Source organism: Stigmatopora argus, chromosome 10 (genome assembly GCF_051989625.1).
Source record: "Stigmatopora argus isolate UIUO_Sarg chromosome 10, RoL_Sarg_1.0, whole genome shotgun sequence".
Lineage (NCBI taxonomy): Eukaryota > Metazoa > Chordata > Actinopteri > Syngnathiformes > Syngnathidae > Stigmatopora > Stigmatopora argus.
In genome coordinates this window covers 9,401,536-9,416,550 of record NC_135396.1, presented here as the reverse complement: position 1 = coordinate 9,416,550, position 15,015 = coordinate 9,401,536, and the positions used below count along the sequence as shown (strand labels likewise).

The 15,015-nt window shown below is 40.1% G+C and overlaps 3 protein-coding genes across 4 annotated transcripts in view; 1 reads left to right on the top strand and 2 right to left on the bottom strand.

Moving 5' to 3' along the window:
* Nucleotides 1–757: 757 nt before the first annotated feature.
* glod4 (glyoxalase domain containing 4) lies at nt 758–4,175 on the bottom strand. 2 transcript variants are annotated; one of them, XM_077611018.1, is made up of 10 exons: nt 3,746–4,175; nt 2,928–2,980; nt 2,786–2,835; nt 2,592–2,712; nt 2,377–2,521; nt 2,181–2,317; nt 1,775–1,861; nt 1,463–1,576; nt 1,023–1,109; nt 758–949 (listed from the first exon to the last, which is right to left on the bottom strand). In XM_077611018.1, exons 2-10 carry the CDS (start codon nt 2,931–2,933, stop codon nt 884–886), a joined length of 813 nt encoding a protein of 270 aa, XP_077467144.1. In that variant the 5' UTR covers nt 2,934–2,980; nt 3,746–4,175; the 3' UTR covers nt 758–883. The 2 variants fall into 2 exon arrangements, with proteins under 2 accessions (XP_077467144.1, XP_077467143.1); XM_077611017.1 differs by having other exon boundaries at nt 2,928–3,168; nt 3,746–4,174.
* mrm3a (mitochondrial rRNA methyltransferase 3a) lies at nt 3,441–5,779 on the top strand. The gene is made up of 4 exons (XM_077611014.1): nt 3,441–4,025; nt 4,530–4,774; nt 4,906–5,067; nt 5,143–5,779. The coding sequence occupies exons 1-4, from the start codon at nt 3,643–3,645 to the stop codon at nt 5,679–5,681; spliced, it is 1,329 nt and encodes a 442-aa protein (XP_077467140.1). The 5' UTR covers nt 3,441–3,642; the 3' UTR covers nt 5,682–5,779.
* nxn (nucleoredoxin) overlaps nt 5,758–15,015 on the bottom strand; it is a 23,294-nt gene continuing 14,036 nt past the window's right edge. Inside the window, exons 2-8 of the mRNA XM_077611015.1 lie at nt 13,765–13,882; nt 9,825–9,958; nt 9,042–9,142; nt 8,750–8,856; nt 7,157–7,336; nt 6,685–6,809; nt 5,758–6,304 (exon numbers count right to left, since the gene is read on the bottom strand). Coding sequence (XP_077467141.1) covers nt 6,122–6,304; nt 6,685–6,809; nt 7,157–7,336; nt 8,750–8,856; nt 9,042–9,142; nt 9,825–9,958; nt 13,765–13,882 — 948 coding nt within the window. The 3' untranslated portion in view covers nt 5,758–6,121. The remainder of the gene's footprint in view (nt 6,305–6,684; nt 6,810–7,156; nt 7,337–8,749; nt 8,857–9,041; nt 9,143–9,824; nt 9,959–13,764; nt 13,883–15,015) is intronic.

Genomic DNA, 15,015 nt, shown 5'->3' with positions numbered 1-15,015 from the left:
CTGAAATAATTAATGGCGGACTTGTCACATTAAAAGGTCATCAAGACTTGCATATTGTTTTTAACGATAAATCTTTAATGGACTCTTACCACTGTTGATTTCTCTCAGGATGTATTTAGTATTTTTATGTATCTGTAGTAGTGCCAATTCATTTCTTGCGATTAAAAAAATGTTTTTTATGGAATTAATACATTAGTTTTTATTTGATACCCCCTAAATCTAATCTAAATACATTCTGATAGTACTCCCAAATAGGTAAATTGCTCTTAAATCACGAATTATAATCCAAAAGTTATCTTAAAAACACATCTAGATGCATTCCCTCTCTTAAAGTGATCTAATGACCCTTGAATCAACATAAACATCCTCTAAAAGTTAACTAATAGTCCTAGCTATTCTTAAATATATTTTATAGGCCACAGCATTAAAATTTGTTAACCCAAATTTTAGGAGGCGATGCCTCAATTCAATTGTGACAATAATTGTATACGCTTTCTTATTATAAATTTTATATATATCGGATTTAAACTTGGAGTGTGAGTTTAAACTGCCTGTGAATCCTCATCTTTCAAGGACTGTCTAATCCATATTGACTGGGAGGGTCGGCAGCAATCGATCGTTGCCAACTCCTCCCAATGAAAATAAATTGGAAGTTTTGCACCGTCAATTGCAACAAATGAGTTAAATGAGTGCTCTAAAAATGGTTAAGACAGTTTCCCAAAGTGTGTAAAATATAATTCTTCACGTTTACACTCAATACATGTCCATCTAGTTTTATTGTGTAACAACATCCAAATGGAACATGAAATGATTCATACTCTTGAGCAGCATTTGGAATATAGCATAATTAAATTTTCAATTTTCAAAACACTTGTCGTTAACTTCAAGCAGCAGCTTTTTGTCTGTTGTGCTTTGCAAACCACTCGTTGCTTTTGTCTTCAGCCATGGCCTGAAAAAAAATGAAGACAAAGACTGTTAGCATTATATACGTAGTAAAAATTGTCAGAATAGACTCAACTAACCTTATCAAGCAACTCATCTCCTTTAGGATCCACTAAAGAAAGCTGCCGAAATGCTTCATCGCCAACAAAGCAAATCTCATGGCCATCCTAAAGGATGAAAAAAAGAAAATAAATAAAAAAATATAAAGTTGAAACTCGACTTATGCAGTGACATCATCGCTTGCCATGATTTCAAACTTTTATTTGCATTTTCCTTGTTACGTCGAAAGGTTAGAAAAATAGCGACAAATAAACACACACAAAATGCCATAACACAATACAACTTTAACATTTACTGCAAAGTGACCAACATGAATGGATAGTGAACAATTATGAGTCACTTATGATATTAACAGTTGTGACCAAATGGAAAATTCTCACTTGTTTTTTAAATATTGATCCATAATATATTTTCAGCCCGATCTTACCTCTAATGTACGTCATTCTTCAAATGTACTTACAGGGTCGGCCAGAATGACCACTTCCACCGTGGCTTTTCCAGGGGTGTCCAAGCTCACTAATGGTGTGAGAATGTTCTGATTCTCCTTTTTCATCAATGCCTCAAGGTCTGGAAGCTGTAGAAAGTGACAATAAAAGAATATTGAAAAAGATTTTAATAACCAAGTACCTGAGTACGCGATTCATCCAGACACATTAACCTCCACTGTAATGACTAAATGCACAACTATGACAACTACAGTCATGCCCAGAGAAGAAACCGCTTCTTAATAATTATTACCAAAGTACATTCAACAGTAATAAAAACATTGTACTTGTCCACGGGGGCATGAAAAGGCAATCCTCCCAAATGCTGTTCCATGAGTCACAGTCCCGTTGACGTCATGCAGCTCCAGTTTACACTTTAATCACAAACACATGAAATACTGTTTATGGAAGTTATGAAAATGCAGTTTGGCTCGATTAAAGTAGGTTGAAAGTAATATCCCTTCACTTTAGTTTGTAAAAAAATGACCTCATTGTTCTTGATGTATTTCACTCAAAATATGACTTTTTTCTATAATAGGCCATTTTTCTTACAAGTAAATGGACTTTACTAAAAGACCATTCTATAAAAACTAGAATTCACCTAATATCATGTATCTGACCCCATCAAAAGCTATCAGCAACTTATTAAAAAAAAACCTCAATCTCTAATATGTCATGTGTCGTTTGACCTACCTGTGAGTCTCCAAATCCCAGCAGCACTGTTTTCTTGTCTTCGTTCTTTTCCATCACTTTCATTCCCAAAAGTGTGGACCAGTAGTGGGTGGACTTTAGGAGGTCCGATACTCCAAGGCAAACCTTCTGGACGGGGTCTGCAAAGACAAAACCAACACCACAGCAACCAAAAAAAGAAGAAGCATGTGATACTTACCTGTGAGCGGCTCTTCTTTATCCACCAGGTAGAACTGATACCCGCCCGGAGCCTGCGTCAGGTACAGATTATCCCCGACTTTTGTGAGGGGCCAACTCAAACGTTTGGCATTACTGATGGCTTGGCTGGACTGAAGGGTCAACCCCTTTGAAAACAAATCATGAATCAATCATTATTTTACCCCGAGTTTCCACTGTAGTCATCATCAAACCTACCAAAAAGTCATTTCCCAGTTGGTAGTCTGCCACCCCATAATTGTAGGTGAGCTCAGCGACAAAATGATCGTCTTCTGAACCAAAACCAACCATAGTCTTGCTCCATTTGCCATCATAAGGACTGTGTGATTGTGAAAGGTCAAAGGTCTAAATTGCAACTTTTATAATGTGCACCACGTTCAGATGAAACTCACCCGTTGCATGTTGCTTTGCAGCCTTCGACAAACTCTTCATGGCGTAAAACCTGGGATTCACATATGTACACTATAAATAAGTCCATAGTTATGAAATACTTTCATTGACTAAATTGTGTAAGACAGAAAAAAGATAACCCACCTTCATGCCCAAAACATCTCGGTAGAATGTCGCCGTTTTGGCTCGGTCGCCAACTTTAAAAACAAAATGTAAAGCTCGTCTCATGTTATTTTCTGGAAAGATGCTTCAGTTCAGTCAAATATTACGATCGTGGGGATCACGTGAATGCGATTGCGCTTCCTTGTTGATCGATTTTTCTGGCGTCGATTAACTGCAAGCAATGTAACTATACTCGAAAATGAATGCCAAAAGTATGATTTTCCTCCAATAAAAGCCCAAATCGTGCAGTCAATTTATATATTGTTACATACTGAATAATAAATAATTGATTGAACATTTTTGCGAGTAATACAGAAATATCGCGAGACTTCAACATCCTTTGCACAACCAAAAAGACAAAGTACATTATTAAAATCTCTCATTTAAAACCTAATAATTTGTTTTCCTCTTATCGTCAGAGTAATCAAATTAAGAATCAAATTAAGTGTCGTTCTGGTAGCGTTGGATGTATTAAACTCTCGCGAGAGTTCAGTTTTCCACGCGAAAACAGACGGAGTCCATAAAATTCTGTGCTGTTTCATTTTACCAATACATATTACAAGCATAACATATAACAATATTATTAAAATAATGAGAACATACTCGTTAAATATCAAATTGTACTGATGGTTGCAAGACCTAAGGTGGCGCTGTTGTTTTGCTAGCAATAATATCTTGTAGTGAAGAAGATTGCAAAATGGCGACATACATAAGATGCGTGAGTTGTGCTTTCTCTTTGGAACGAGCTGTTTTTTTGTCACGGGGAAATACATTTAACGTGGAAAGTAAACGATACGTACGCGGACTGAGAAGGAAGCCGGTCAGAGTGATCTTTCCTGAAGACGAGAAGAATAAAGTAGACGCACAACTGCCTCGTGGGAATGACAAAAAGAAGGTTAAGGTTCCTGCAAAAGCAGAGAAGAAGCCTGCAGACCAAAGTGATTTCAAGACCAGGACAAGCAGTTTGAAGAATGGGTGGAGGGATGATGAAAAAACAAATCTACTCCCTCCAGATAATAAAAATGATCAATTGGACGGAATCCGCTTCGAGAGGGCTTCATCCGGTGATAAGAGATTGTCGTAAGTGTTCTTCACAAATCCAACCTACAGTGATTTATTAGAATTTTGTATTGATTGGCAATTTAAAGGAACGTTTAAAATTGGGAATTTCACATTTCAACGTCTTCTGTGCAAATCAAAACAGCTGCGGAATACAGGGCAAGCTGCAGAAGATTTGCATTTTATCTGCAGTTTTCACCCTGCCCGCTAGAAACCGCTGTTAAATAGCACACGTCACACAGAAAATAAATTACTATTTATATATTGCCTGACTGAATGTATCCAGTTTTGTCAGCATGAATGTTTCGGGAACAAGTGTATCATTAACATATATATTTAGTTTTAATTGTTTTAGACCTGTTTACAATATTGGATAAAGTGGAAAGTTTCTGGTTTGTGTAGTAAAGCTTTCCTTCAAAATCAGATCTGTCACAAACAAACTGTTTGGTGCAATCTTTTAAATAATGCATGTAGTTTCAGTGGCTTATTTAGAGTTAAGTTGCCATGTTGTGCTTTACCTGGTAGGAGGTTGGTGAGCGTGGCCCGTTCCAGAACATTTCGGGAGCAGCAGGGCAAGGTCCTGCTGGAAGGTCGTCGTCTGATATGCGACGCCTTGAACGCGGGGGCGGTTCCTCAAACCATCTTCTTTAGCACCCTTGAGCGCTTACAAGAGCTTCCTTTGGACAAGCTGAAGAGGGCTAGTCTAGTGAAAGTCAAGTTTGAGGACATCAAGCTGTGGTCTGACTTGGTGGCCCCGCAAGGAGTCATCGGTAGGTGTTTTACGATGGTGCTAAATGGTCCATGTTTACTTTACAAAAGTCCTATGGGTGATGAAAAATGAAGCATTTGATATTTTTTTTTATATAACACAAATGTATTCTTGTATAATTTGTGCGCTTAGGCATATTTTCGCGCCCTAACGCGTCTCGACTGAGCTACGCCGACAACGAACATCGCGTGCCCCTGTCTCTCATTTGCGACAACGTCAGAGACCCCGGCAACCTGGGCACCATATTGCGATGCGCTGCCGCCGCTGGCTGCCACCAAGTGCTGCTCGCAAAAGGTGATTCCAAAAGTGTTCCGACCTCCCTCCACCGGTGCAGAAAATAACATTCCGTCATTCCTATTCATTCACCAGGATGCGTCGATCTCTGGGAGCCCAAAGTCCTGCGAGCGGCGATGGGTGCTCACTTCCACCTTCCCATTTATTCCAATTTGAAGTGGGAGGAGGTGGACGGTCATCTCCCCGACGACGTCAGCGTCCACGTGGCTGACAGCCAACAAACCCGGGAATTGGACCCCTCACGCAAACCCAGCGATTTCGGCTGGATCAGCACTCCGCGCGCTCGCCTCGAGGACCCCGACTCCGATTCCGACTCGGACGGCGAGCTCGCCCCGCCTAGATTGGACGACGCGGCGTACCACGAGAACTGGGCGCCGAGTCCGGTGGGCTTGGTGGTTGGCGGAGAGACGCACGGGCTAAGCGTGGACGCGCTTCAGCTAGCAGAGAAGAGGGCAGGACGCAAACTCTTCATTCCCATGGTTCCCCACATGGACAGCTTGAACTCAGCTATGGCTGCCAGCATCTTGTTGTTCGAGGGCAGGAAGCAACTTTTGAGAGCGATGCAAAGCTATGAAAGGAAGACAGTGTTCAAAACTGGACGCCGTGTTTCATAATGTGTAGATGTCTTCTGTATCACGCTTGAAAATAAAGTTATTCTCTTGCCAACATACACAATAGAAACAAAGAAAGTGCTGCCATCGCTTTATTTTTAATTTTTTTAAATTCCATGTTCTAGATGTGAAATAAACCGTGTTATGAGTAGGTCCACTGGGCTTCGTGAGAATCCAGAAATGCTGTGTTGCTCGTTAGCGGCTGTAGCCAGTCGCCATCAATGCCAAACAATGAGTTAATAATGCCATGATGTGGAAAACCAAAATGATTTTTTGTATATATTAACTGTAGGGGCTATAGAGGCAATGCAAGGCACCACAGGAGATGGAAAGAGGAAGAAAATAAGAGTTGAAATAGTAAAAAGTGAAAGGTGACATCGTAGGAGCGCAATGACGATGAAATGTGACGAGTCCCATTCTCGTCCATATTTGGACTTCCTGTCTCAGATGGGCTCGGGTTTGAGCTTCTCGGCCAGAAAGTCGCCGACGAACTGGTCTACCACGTCCGGCGTGATCTCCTCCACGTCGCGTACGTACTTGGCCCGCGCCGACATGTCCAGGATGGTCAGCAACGGCGCCGCCTCTGGCAGGTTGGTGTAATCGCGCAGGGAGTCGCTCATGTCATCCTGTCGGAGACAATCGAAACGGACACGTCCATGAAGGGGATGTGATTTTGCATGCTAGTGGAAAAGCGGCTGCTTGCTGGGGACTGATTAAGTGGAGGTTTTCCGAATGATTAGAAAAACAGGAAGTGGGGGATGTGAGCGGGATCAGGATGTCAAAAATAAGACCTACTGATTTCACAGGCATTCAAAGGAAATGACAGGAAATTAAACTGAGGGCTTTGTGGATGGAAAATATCCAATGAGGCTTTATTGAGGGATTTGCTATATCCAGTTACAGTAAGTAACATTTCTTGGTCTGTTTAAAGTTATTCGATCCATGAAGACCATCAGAGGCCATCTTTCTGTTTCTGTCTGTTACAATAGTGAACGGTCTCACCCACCTCTCCGGCCACGAAGAAAAGCAGTGGCGTCTCCTCCTCAGTGGCTTTGTACTTAGACATCAGCTTCTCAGCGATGGGCCGGATCAGCTCCTTGGCGGGCTCCAGCTCTCCTTCCTCCTCGGCGTCTGAGGAGAACAACAGATGGTCCGTCCGTCTTTGTTTTGCTATTCGGTTTGACCTCGACACACAATCGGGGGGGGGGGGGGGGGGGGGGGGTGTCGAATTTAGCCGCTCCCTGCAAAATACTCGGCATTCAGCAGAAATTTGGAAGACGTGACCACCCCGACCGAGTATAACCACAAAATGTTTCAAGAAGACCCCCGTCGGCCATCTTGGGCTCCTTTCGGACAGGTTCATTGGTCCTTTGAAGAGAATCTTTCCCAAGTAAACTCGTCTCAATGCAACCAAATTTAAAGTACCTAGTCGTCGAAGCATGTGGGATTTGGGGGTAACTCGGTGAGCGCAGACTCACCCACAAACAGGACGAGGCAGGGTCCCTCGTGGAGCTGCGCTGCGTTGGCCTCGCTCAGCTCCAGCACGGGCCGGGGGTGCCAGGGGAACAGGCGGCACTCGGGGTCGTTCAACACCTCCACGCGGCCCTGTCGCGTGATCACGTGACCCTCTGTGTCCAGCAGGATCAAGGTGGGGATACCTGGGGAGTCAAAAAAGGGCTTACCAATAGACTAGTACTTTCATTGATTCATTTTCTGTACCGCTTATCCTCACAAGGGTTGTGGGGGTGCTGGAGCCTATCCCAGCTAAGTATGGGCACTGGGCAGGGGCCACCCTAAATTGGCGGACAGTCAGTCGCAAGGCACAAGGAGACAAAGGACAACCATTCAGGCTAGTGGCAATTCAGAGTGTTTGACTCGCCTAATCTGCCCGTTTTTGGGACATGGGAGGAAACCGGGGTACGCGGAGAAAACCCACACAAGCCCGTGAAGAACATACAAACTCCACACAGGAAGGTCCGCACCTGGTTTCGAACCCTCCATCTCAGAACTGTGATGCCAACGTGCTAACCCCTCCTCCACCAGACTACTTTCAATGAATACTTTTTGTCCAACAATTACAAAGGAGAAATAAACAAATACCGCATTTTGGGGATTATGAATCACACCCGAGTATAAGCCGCACAAGCCAAAATATACACAATGAAAAGTAAAAAGAAAAAAAACAATAAATATTTGATCAAAAAACAAGAACAGACATAGTATCATGGAGGAAAAACAGGCAAAATAATATGCATCTATTAACACAGCAGTCTTTTAGATAACTGTCACCTAAACAAAAGAAGCCATGGTGGTCAGAAAGAGAGGGAAAACACATGCACACGTTGAATTTGAGTACTAGTCGCTGGCTCAGCCAAACGATGAAAAATAGAGCGACTTATAGTCCGGAAAATACGGTAAGCCTCAGACCGCTGGAAAATCGATTTCCCGCACACATTTTTTTTACTTCATGATTCCTGTGATCGCAATCTGTCAGCTGTATCAGCCACAGTTGGGATGTAGAAATGCAGCCGGCAGAGTGGAGTCAAAGTGGTGGAGGGGCGGAGGGGGGTTTACGGTGTTGACATCTCTGCGCATTCCACACATTCTTTGCAAGAAAGACTGGCCGCCTCCCACTTCTCACTTGGTTCTAGCGGGGGGTACAGAGGAACGCTCCTCTTTGGAAGAATGACACCAGCCCGAGCATCTTAACATTTTTACGAGCTGCCGGATTCAATCCGTCGGCGTGTTTGCGCAGCTACGCATTGAATCCGGCAGCTCGTAAAAATTTTAAGATGCTCGGGCCGATGTCATTCTTCCAACTCTGGATGTTGAAGTGGACACGTACAAATGGATGCTAAGGGGATCTAAAAAGGCAAACGCTGTACAACCACAACTTTTAAGACTGGATTGAGAGTTTTCCAAGACCATACCATAAAAAAAACATTGTAAAATTGAAAAAAGTCAGTTCTGGTTTCACATATAAATGCGCACTGGCAATATGCTTTACATTTAAAATTGGGGTAGTATCAAGTGAAGATAACGCCATACTGCTACATATTAATGGTCATTACCTTGAATCCCGTACAGCCTGTTAAGTCGCGAACGTCGAGCTTCGTCTGAATACGGCACCGCCAACCAGGGCATCTCACTGAAGTACTGCTGGAAAGACTCCTCTGACCTGTGGGGAGGACAGATTACATCGGAGATTAGTTTTGGCCAAAAATAATCTCGAAAAATGCAATGCAAGTCTAACAAGTCTAAAAATCAATGACAATCAAATCAACAATAAGGCATTTTGTATATATTTTTGGCTGTTTTCTCAATCAAATCTGTGAAATTTCATGAAATCTGTGAATATCTTACCTGTCAGCGCTGACAAAGACCATCTCGAACTTTTGACCCGACTCTTTGATGGTCCGATACGACTCCACCAACACGCGTGTTAAGCTTCGACATGGTGGACACTAAAGATAAAGCAAAGAGATCATACATTGACTATCAATACTGGGGGAGGAAAACCGGAGTACCCAGAGAAAAATAATATCATTCATGATTTCCATGCTTTTGCTAATGCTTGCACTGTAATAAATTACCACAAGGCGGCGCTTTGCATTTGCATGTTTTTTTTTCGTGTGGGTTGCTTGCATCCCTAATGATTTGAGAGCTTGGAAGTATTGTGGTGCCTAACAATCTTTTTTCTGATCCATCTCAGGGTTGTGTGGGGCTTGGGTATGGTCAAGCAAACCCCCCGAATAAAGCGTGTGTATAGTTCAGTCGGGTTCAGTACTAAGTGGGCAGGACCGTTTGCACCACTGCTCGTTAATATGTACAAATATTTACAATTACTGTGCTAGAGTATGCACACACATATATATATGTATATACTATATATATATATATATATATATATATATATATATATATATATATATGTGTGTGTGTGTGTGTGTGTGTGTGTGTGTATGTATATATATATATATATATATATATAAATATATATATATATATATATATATATATATATATATATATATATATATATATATATATATATATATATATATATATATAGCTATGTAAAATCTCTGAATAGTTGCGTTTGCCTCACAAAAGAATAGCGGGAAGTCATAAAAGCCACTCACTCACCCAGTGTGCCGAGAAGTAGACCCCCACATAGTGCCCCTCCAGAGAAGCGCTGTCGGCCGTCTGCCCGTTGGTCCTGAGCAATGGTCCCGCGACCACCTCGGCGAAAGGCTTGGGGCCCCAGGGGAACTCAAGTCCTGCGACGACAATGTGACGCAAGGGTGTAAAAGAGATGAATGGCCTTGGAGACTTCCGCCAGCTGCGCCATTGTTTTATCTACTTGCCAAATATTTCAATCATTCAGTTGACTGTTACAAAAAAAAAACATTGTAAATGAATGAATGTGGCGCCAAAGTTGAATGGAAATTTATCACTGCTTTTCTTCTTCTAAAATATCACACATTTTAGTATCACAGTGTTAAACTGTAGGAAAAAAAGTCAGAAGAGTTCTCATAAAATATTGTGAGGAATTTGGAATGCTACATACTGAGTATTTTTTTGTATTGTTTTTTGTTGTTGTTGTAAAAACACTTGTACTTCAGCGATTGTTGTTAAATCTGAATACCTTTGAGTTGAGTTACATTATTTTGGTAAAACGCCGATTTTTCCGAGTGTGACAACATATAAAATCACTCTTTTTATACATTTTTCTTTTTACTAAAATTATGCCTTTTTTAAGATAAAAAACTAATTTCTTCAAAATTGTGATTCTTTTAAAATGTGACATGATGATTTTTTAGTAAATTAAAAAGTTCAAAGAAAGTTTTTATCATTTTAAATTGTTATTTTAAAATGTTAATATTGATAAAAATCACAATTTAATCATCTTTATTTTATTATGATGTGGACTTAAGTGGACAGAAAAAGATCGGAGTAGAGATTTAGTTGCAATGGAAAAGAAAGAGTCCCATAGCAACAGGAAACCTCAAAATAGTGTCACAGTAGGATTTCAGGGTTCAAAGACAAATGCCTACTAAAATCTAGCACTGAAGTTTGGAGAATGCGTTTGAACGTGACAAAGCCAAGCCCGATTGACTTCTTGCTCGTGTCAGCAGCTGCTGCTTGGCTCTTTACCAGCATAAATACTCCGACTGAACCGTATTGGATTTGACTTATGAGGCGTTTGAGATATATTGTGATATGTAGAAAGATTCAAAATTGATTTTTTTTTTCACCAGATGACTTAAATAGATCTGGCTTAGCTCAGGCTTAGGTTGCCTCAAAATGACCACATTGTATTCATATATTACCCATTAATCCAGTGTAAGGGGGTTCTCCTAAAAATAAAGATTGCTGGCAATAAAAGCAATTCCGGATGCTTTTATGAAGCAAAACAGAAGTTTGCGTATTAAAAGAAAAATAATGTTCTAGTATGATGAGAATATTGCGCATATCGCGAAAAAAATGTTCCAACGATATATCGTGCAGGCCTAATAAATACAGCATAGGATTGACCCATATTCAGAAAATTGAAAACAAAAATGATGTCATCACTTTCCAAGTTTTCTTGACTTTCATTTGAAGTTCTCACCAAACTTGACACACGTCTCCCTTTTCCAAATGTTGAGAAAAGGAATTAGGTTTTGTAAAACACAGATTTCCCAATTGTCTCCTCAACTTTTTGCAACGAAGGCAAATAAAAGCATCTTGGGCAACGTTGGCAAGGGTAGCAGCTTATCGGCTTCCCTCTAGCTCTGCTTCCCGCTTTCACTTCCTATTCACGGTGTCTTCATTGTTAGCCTCAGGCAGCGCAGAGTGGAGTTAAACAAGGAGGGCGGGCAGTGGAGGTAACCCTAAATAAAGGCCTGTATGGCCGCTCCATAATGGCGTCTTTATGTGTGTGCTTCATTAGGCAGGAATGACAGGTCTGGAGCGCAAGTGACACAGCCACTCATTGTGGTCCTGAGGCTAAAAGGGCCACTAGAACACCCTCCATCATACACTCTAGCTGCAAGCACTCCAGACGGGCTTTTCATCCGCATGGCAAAAAAAGCTCCTCGCGATCATTCCTGCACCTTCCTTGGATCACCCAGCAGTTGCCGTCACCCCGAAAACTAACGACAGGGTTGTCTTTATTGTTATTTCCTTGTAGAAAAGGAAAAAGTCTGCTGTGTGTTGAAACATATCTGCACAAAGAACTATTTCATGCCTTGCGAGAAGGCGAATGCATAAGGTCATTTAAGGAACGCGCCAGCTGGTGTTGCACAAAAGATGAGATGCAGAAGCAGAGATTGTCGCTACGAGCCACAAGATCCTTCATTATTATACAACCTTGCATTATGAATCATTTTTTCTTTTTACAGTATTTGTTATAAATATCAACATGATTGATGAAATGCATTCTCACACATAGTATGCTGTGTATTTAACGTGAAGTTTGTTATTTGCTTGTGTTTCGTTCATTCATTTGGATCCAAGATGGCGGCGCGCACGGGTGCAGCGGCTCTTTGCTCTCCAGTTTCCACCAATTTTGTTATACGCAGCTGTGTATGATGACAATAAAGACTTTTGATTTCATTTGATTCCTATTTATTAATTTGTAGCTAATGTATGCAATTCATCTTCCATTATATTCATTTAATCCTATCATTAATTGAGCATTTTTATTTTTGTGAGCTTTCATTAATGATGAATAGATCAAAACTCACTTTGAAATAAACTTGTAAAAACCCAGTTGAGCAAGAAAAAGCAAATGCGTAACATTTTCTCCATAAAAGTAATATACAAAACATAAATAAGGTACCAAAAAATTGTATGTGGCTGCACATCAGCTGATGATTTGCATCCTCTCCTACGCCAAGTCTTTTGCAAGCGCAGTTAATAAATCATGCAAATAGCACCCCGGGCTTGTTCTGCCTTTCATTAACTAGACACTAAAAGCTGTCAGAAAGAAAAGAAATCCACTTGGCTGCTCCTCCGTGTCGCCATTAGCATTCAATTTTCTCACATGACTAATCAGTTTCAAGTACGCCACCAGAGTCGCGATGCAGTAGTAAAGAATGTAAATGTTATGTTAATATTCTATGAATGTGATGGCGCTGAGCTCCACGGAAGCAAATGGTGATAAAAGTCCTATAGTAGTGCGCCACACAAAACCCTGTAAAAGAAGCTGAGTGAATGACGTGACAGAGCGTGCTTTATAAAAGCCAGAAAAAAAGAAGCACAAACCGCAAGTGTCTGATACTCAAAAGCTTGAAAAAAAAAACTATGTAAGTGGGTTATACACATGCAGCGTGCTCTTTCACAAAAAAAACACCTGAATGTTAACACCAACCATATGTATACATTTGTATGTATGTATGTATATATATATACACATACATACATATACATATATATATATATACATACATACATATATATATATGTGTGTACATACACACATATATATACATGTAATTGTCTAAGATAGTATATATTTTAGTCCAGGGGTAGGGAACCTATGCCTCGGGAGCCACATATGGCAAAAAAAAATAGAATTAGGCAACACATATATATACACACATATACAATGAATTTTAAAAAGTATGTATATATATATATATATATATATATATATATATATATATATATATATATATATATATACACATATTTCTTAAAATTCATTGATTTATTTTATTTTTTCACGCAAAACGCTTATTTATTTATTTACTTATGAATTACCTATTTATTTATGTCTAAAATGACTTTTCCTGTATCTGTATTCTCACCCTCATGCTACTGCAACAGTGACTTTCCCGAATATAGGATGAATAAAGTTATCTAATCTAATCTAAATATGTAAGATTGTAGCCGAGCACTAATTTCAATCTTTAGTCCCTCGTGTAGGTTCAAGATAAAAGATGAAATCTGATGCCCTCTGGAGGCAATATGTGAATTTGATCCCCACAATATTTGATGCATTGTAGTCATGATTGAAAAATAAACTCTTAACCTGAAAAATGTTGGCTTCAAGGTTCGTATCGTCAAGATGTGTTATGACACTAACATGCAGTCTCACCTTTGGGATCATCCCTGACCACCAGCAGGCCATTTCGACACACCACCTTCCCCGTGGCGGCGTCCACGAACACGAGCGATGGGATGCTGGTCACCTTGTACTTGTTCCACAGCTTCATCTGCACATACGCCAAAGAGGGGGTTTGGTTTTTACTCTTTCATTTTGAAACACTTGTGTCAAACCACTTGGACTGGAGGCAGAAAGCAGAGACAATAGCTCTCACATTGAGATTCCCTGGAGGAGATAGGAAGTAGAAACAATCACATACATTATCGATCCGCCTCCAACCCTGCAAAAAAATGACTTCATTGGACGCCATTAAAGCCAAGACAACACGTACAGCATCGGGTCTCCGAAGAAAACAACACTTGAATCTTACGGAAAACAATCTTGGCAGAGTGAAATGTATAATTGGTGTCTATAAAATGTCAATTGCGTAACTGAGAGTCTGTTTCTTTGCCGCTTTAAGACGACCAAGGAGACGAAAGCTAACCTGGCTGCTTCTAGTGCAGGGGTGTCAGACTCGGGTTGTTCGCGGGCCGCTTTAACGTCAACTTGATTTCACGTGGGCCGGACCATTTTAGATATAATATTTAGATATTTTTTTTATAAATGTATTAAAAGAACTGGATTAAAAGCCCTGAATATTCTGTTTTTTATAGATCTAAAACAATGTTTATTTTAGCTTTTTTTCAATATATTTTTAGATTTTACAAAATGATTTTTGAACTAAAAATACAGAAAAAAATGATTAAAAAATTACAATTATTGATTTGAAAGGAGGAAAATCAGGAAATTTAATATACAGCTATACTCTTCATTTTAATTTGATCCTAAAACAGAAAGTCGGCACTCATGATTTACTTTCCCGGGCCACACAAAATGATGCGGCGGGCCAGATTTGGCCCCCGGGCCGCCACTTTGACACGTGTTCTATTGCTTTCAGGGAAAGTGGTCATGTGATCAAAGGTTATAATAATAATAATTTCTTTTAATTTGTGTTATATAGAATCATTTTTATTACAATTTTTATTTGCATTTTTAATATTCTTTTGCATTTATCACTGTTATTTTTTTAACAGTATTTTTTTTGCAAAACAAAATGTTAAACTCAGTATGTATTTCAAATAAATTGCTTTTATGCAGTATTTTTTCGGTGGGAAGAAACTAAAGTTCCGTTAAAACCAGACCTTTGAGGAAAAATGTTCTAAAATCCTTACATTAGCTGCAATCTTTTTTTATATTAGTTTG

Coding starts and splice junctions, on each gene's coding strand:
- mrm3a (XM_077611014.1), top strand. CDS start 3,643: ATGGCGACATACATAAGATGCGTGAGTTGTGCTTTCTCTTTGGAACGA. Junction 4,026..4,529: donor TCCGGTGATAAGAGATTGTC/GTAAGTGTTCTT, acceptor TTTACCTGGTAG/GAGGTTGGTGAGCGTGGCCC. Junction 5,068..5,142: donor CCAAGTGCTGCTCGCAAAAG/GTGATTCCAAAA, acceptor TTCATTCACCAG/GATGCGTCGATCTCTGGGAG.
- glod4 (XM_077611017.1), bottom strand. CDS start 3,011: ATGAGACGAGCTTTACATTTTGTTTTTAAAGTTGGCGACCGAGCCAAA. Junction 2,318..2,376: donor TAAAGAAGAGCCGCTCACAG/GTAAGTATCACA, acceptor TTGTCTTTGCAG/ACCCCGTCCAGAAGGTTTGC. Junction 1,110..1,462: donor TGGTCATTCTGGCCGACCCT/GTAAGTACATTT, acceptor TTCATCCTTTAG/GATGGCCATGAGATTTGCTT.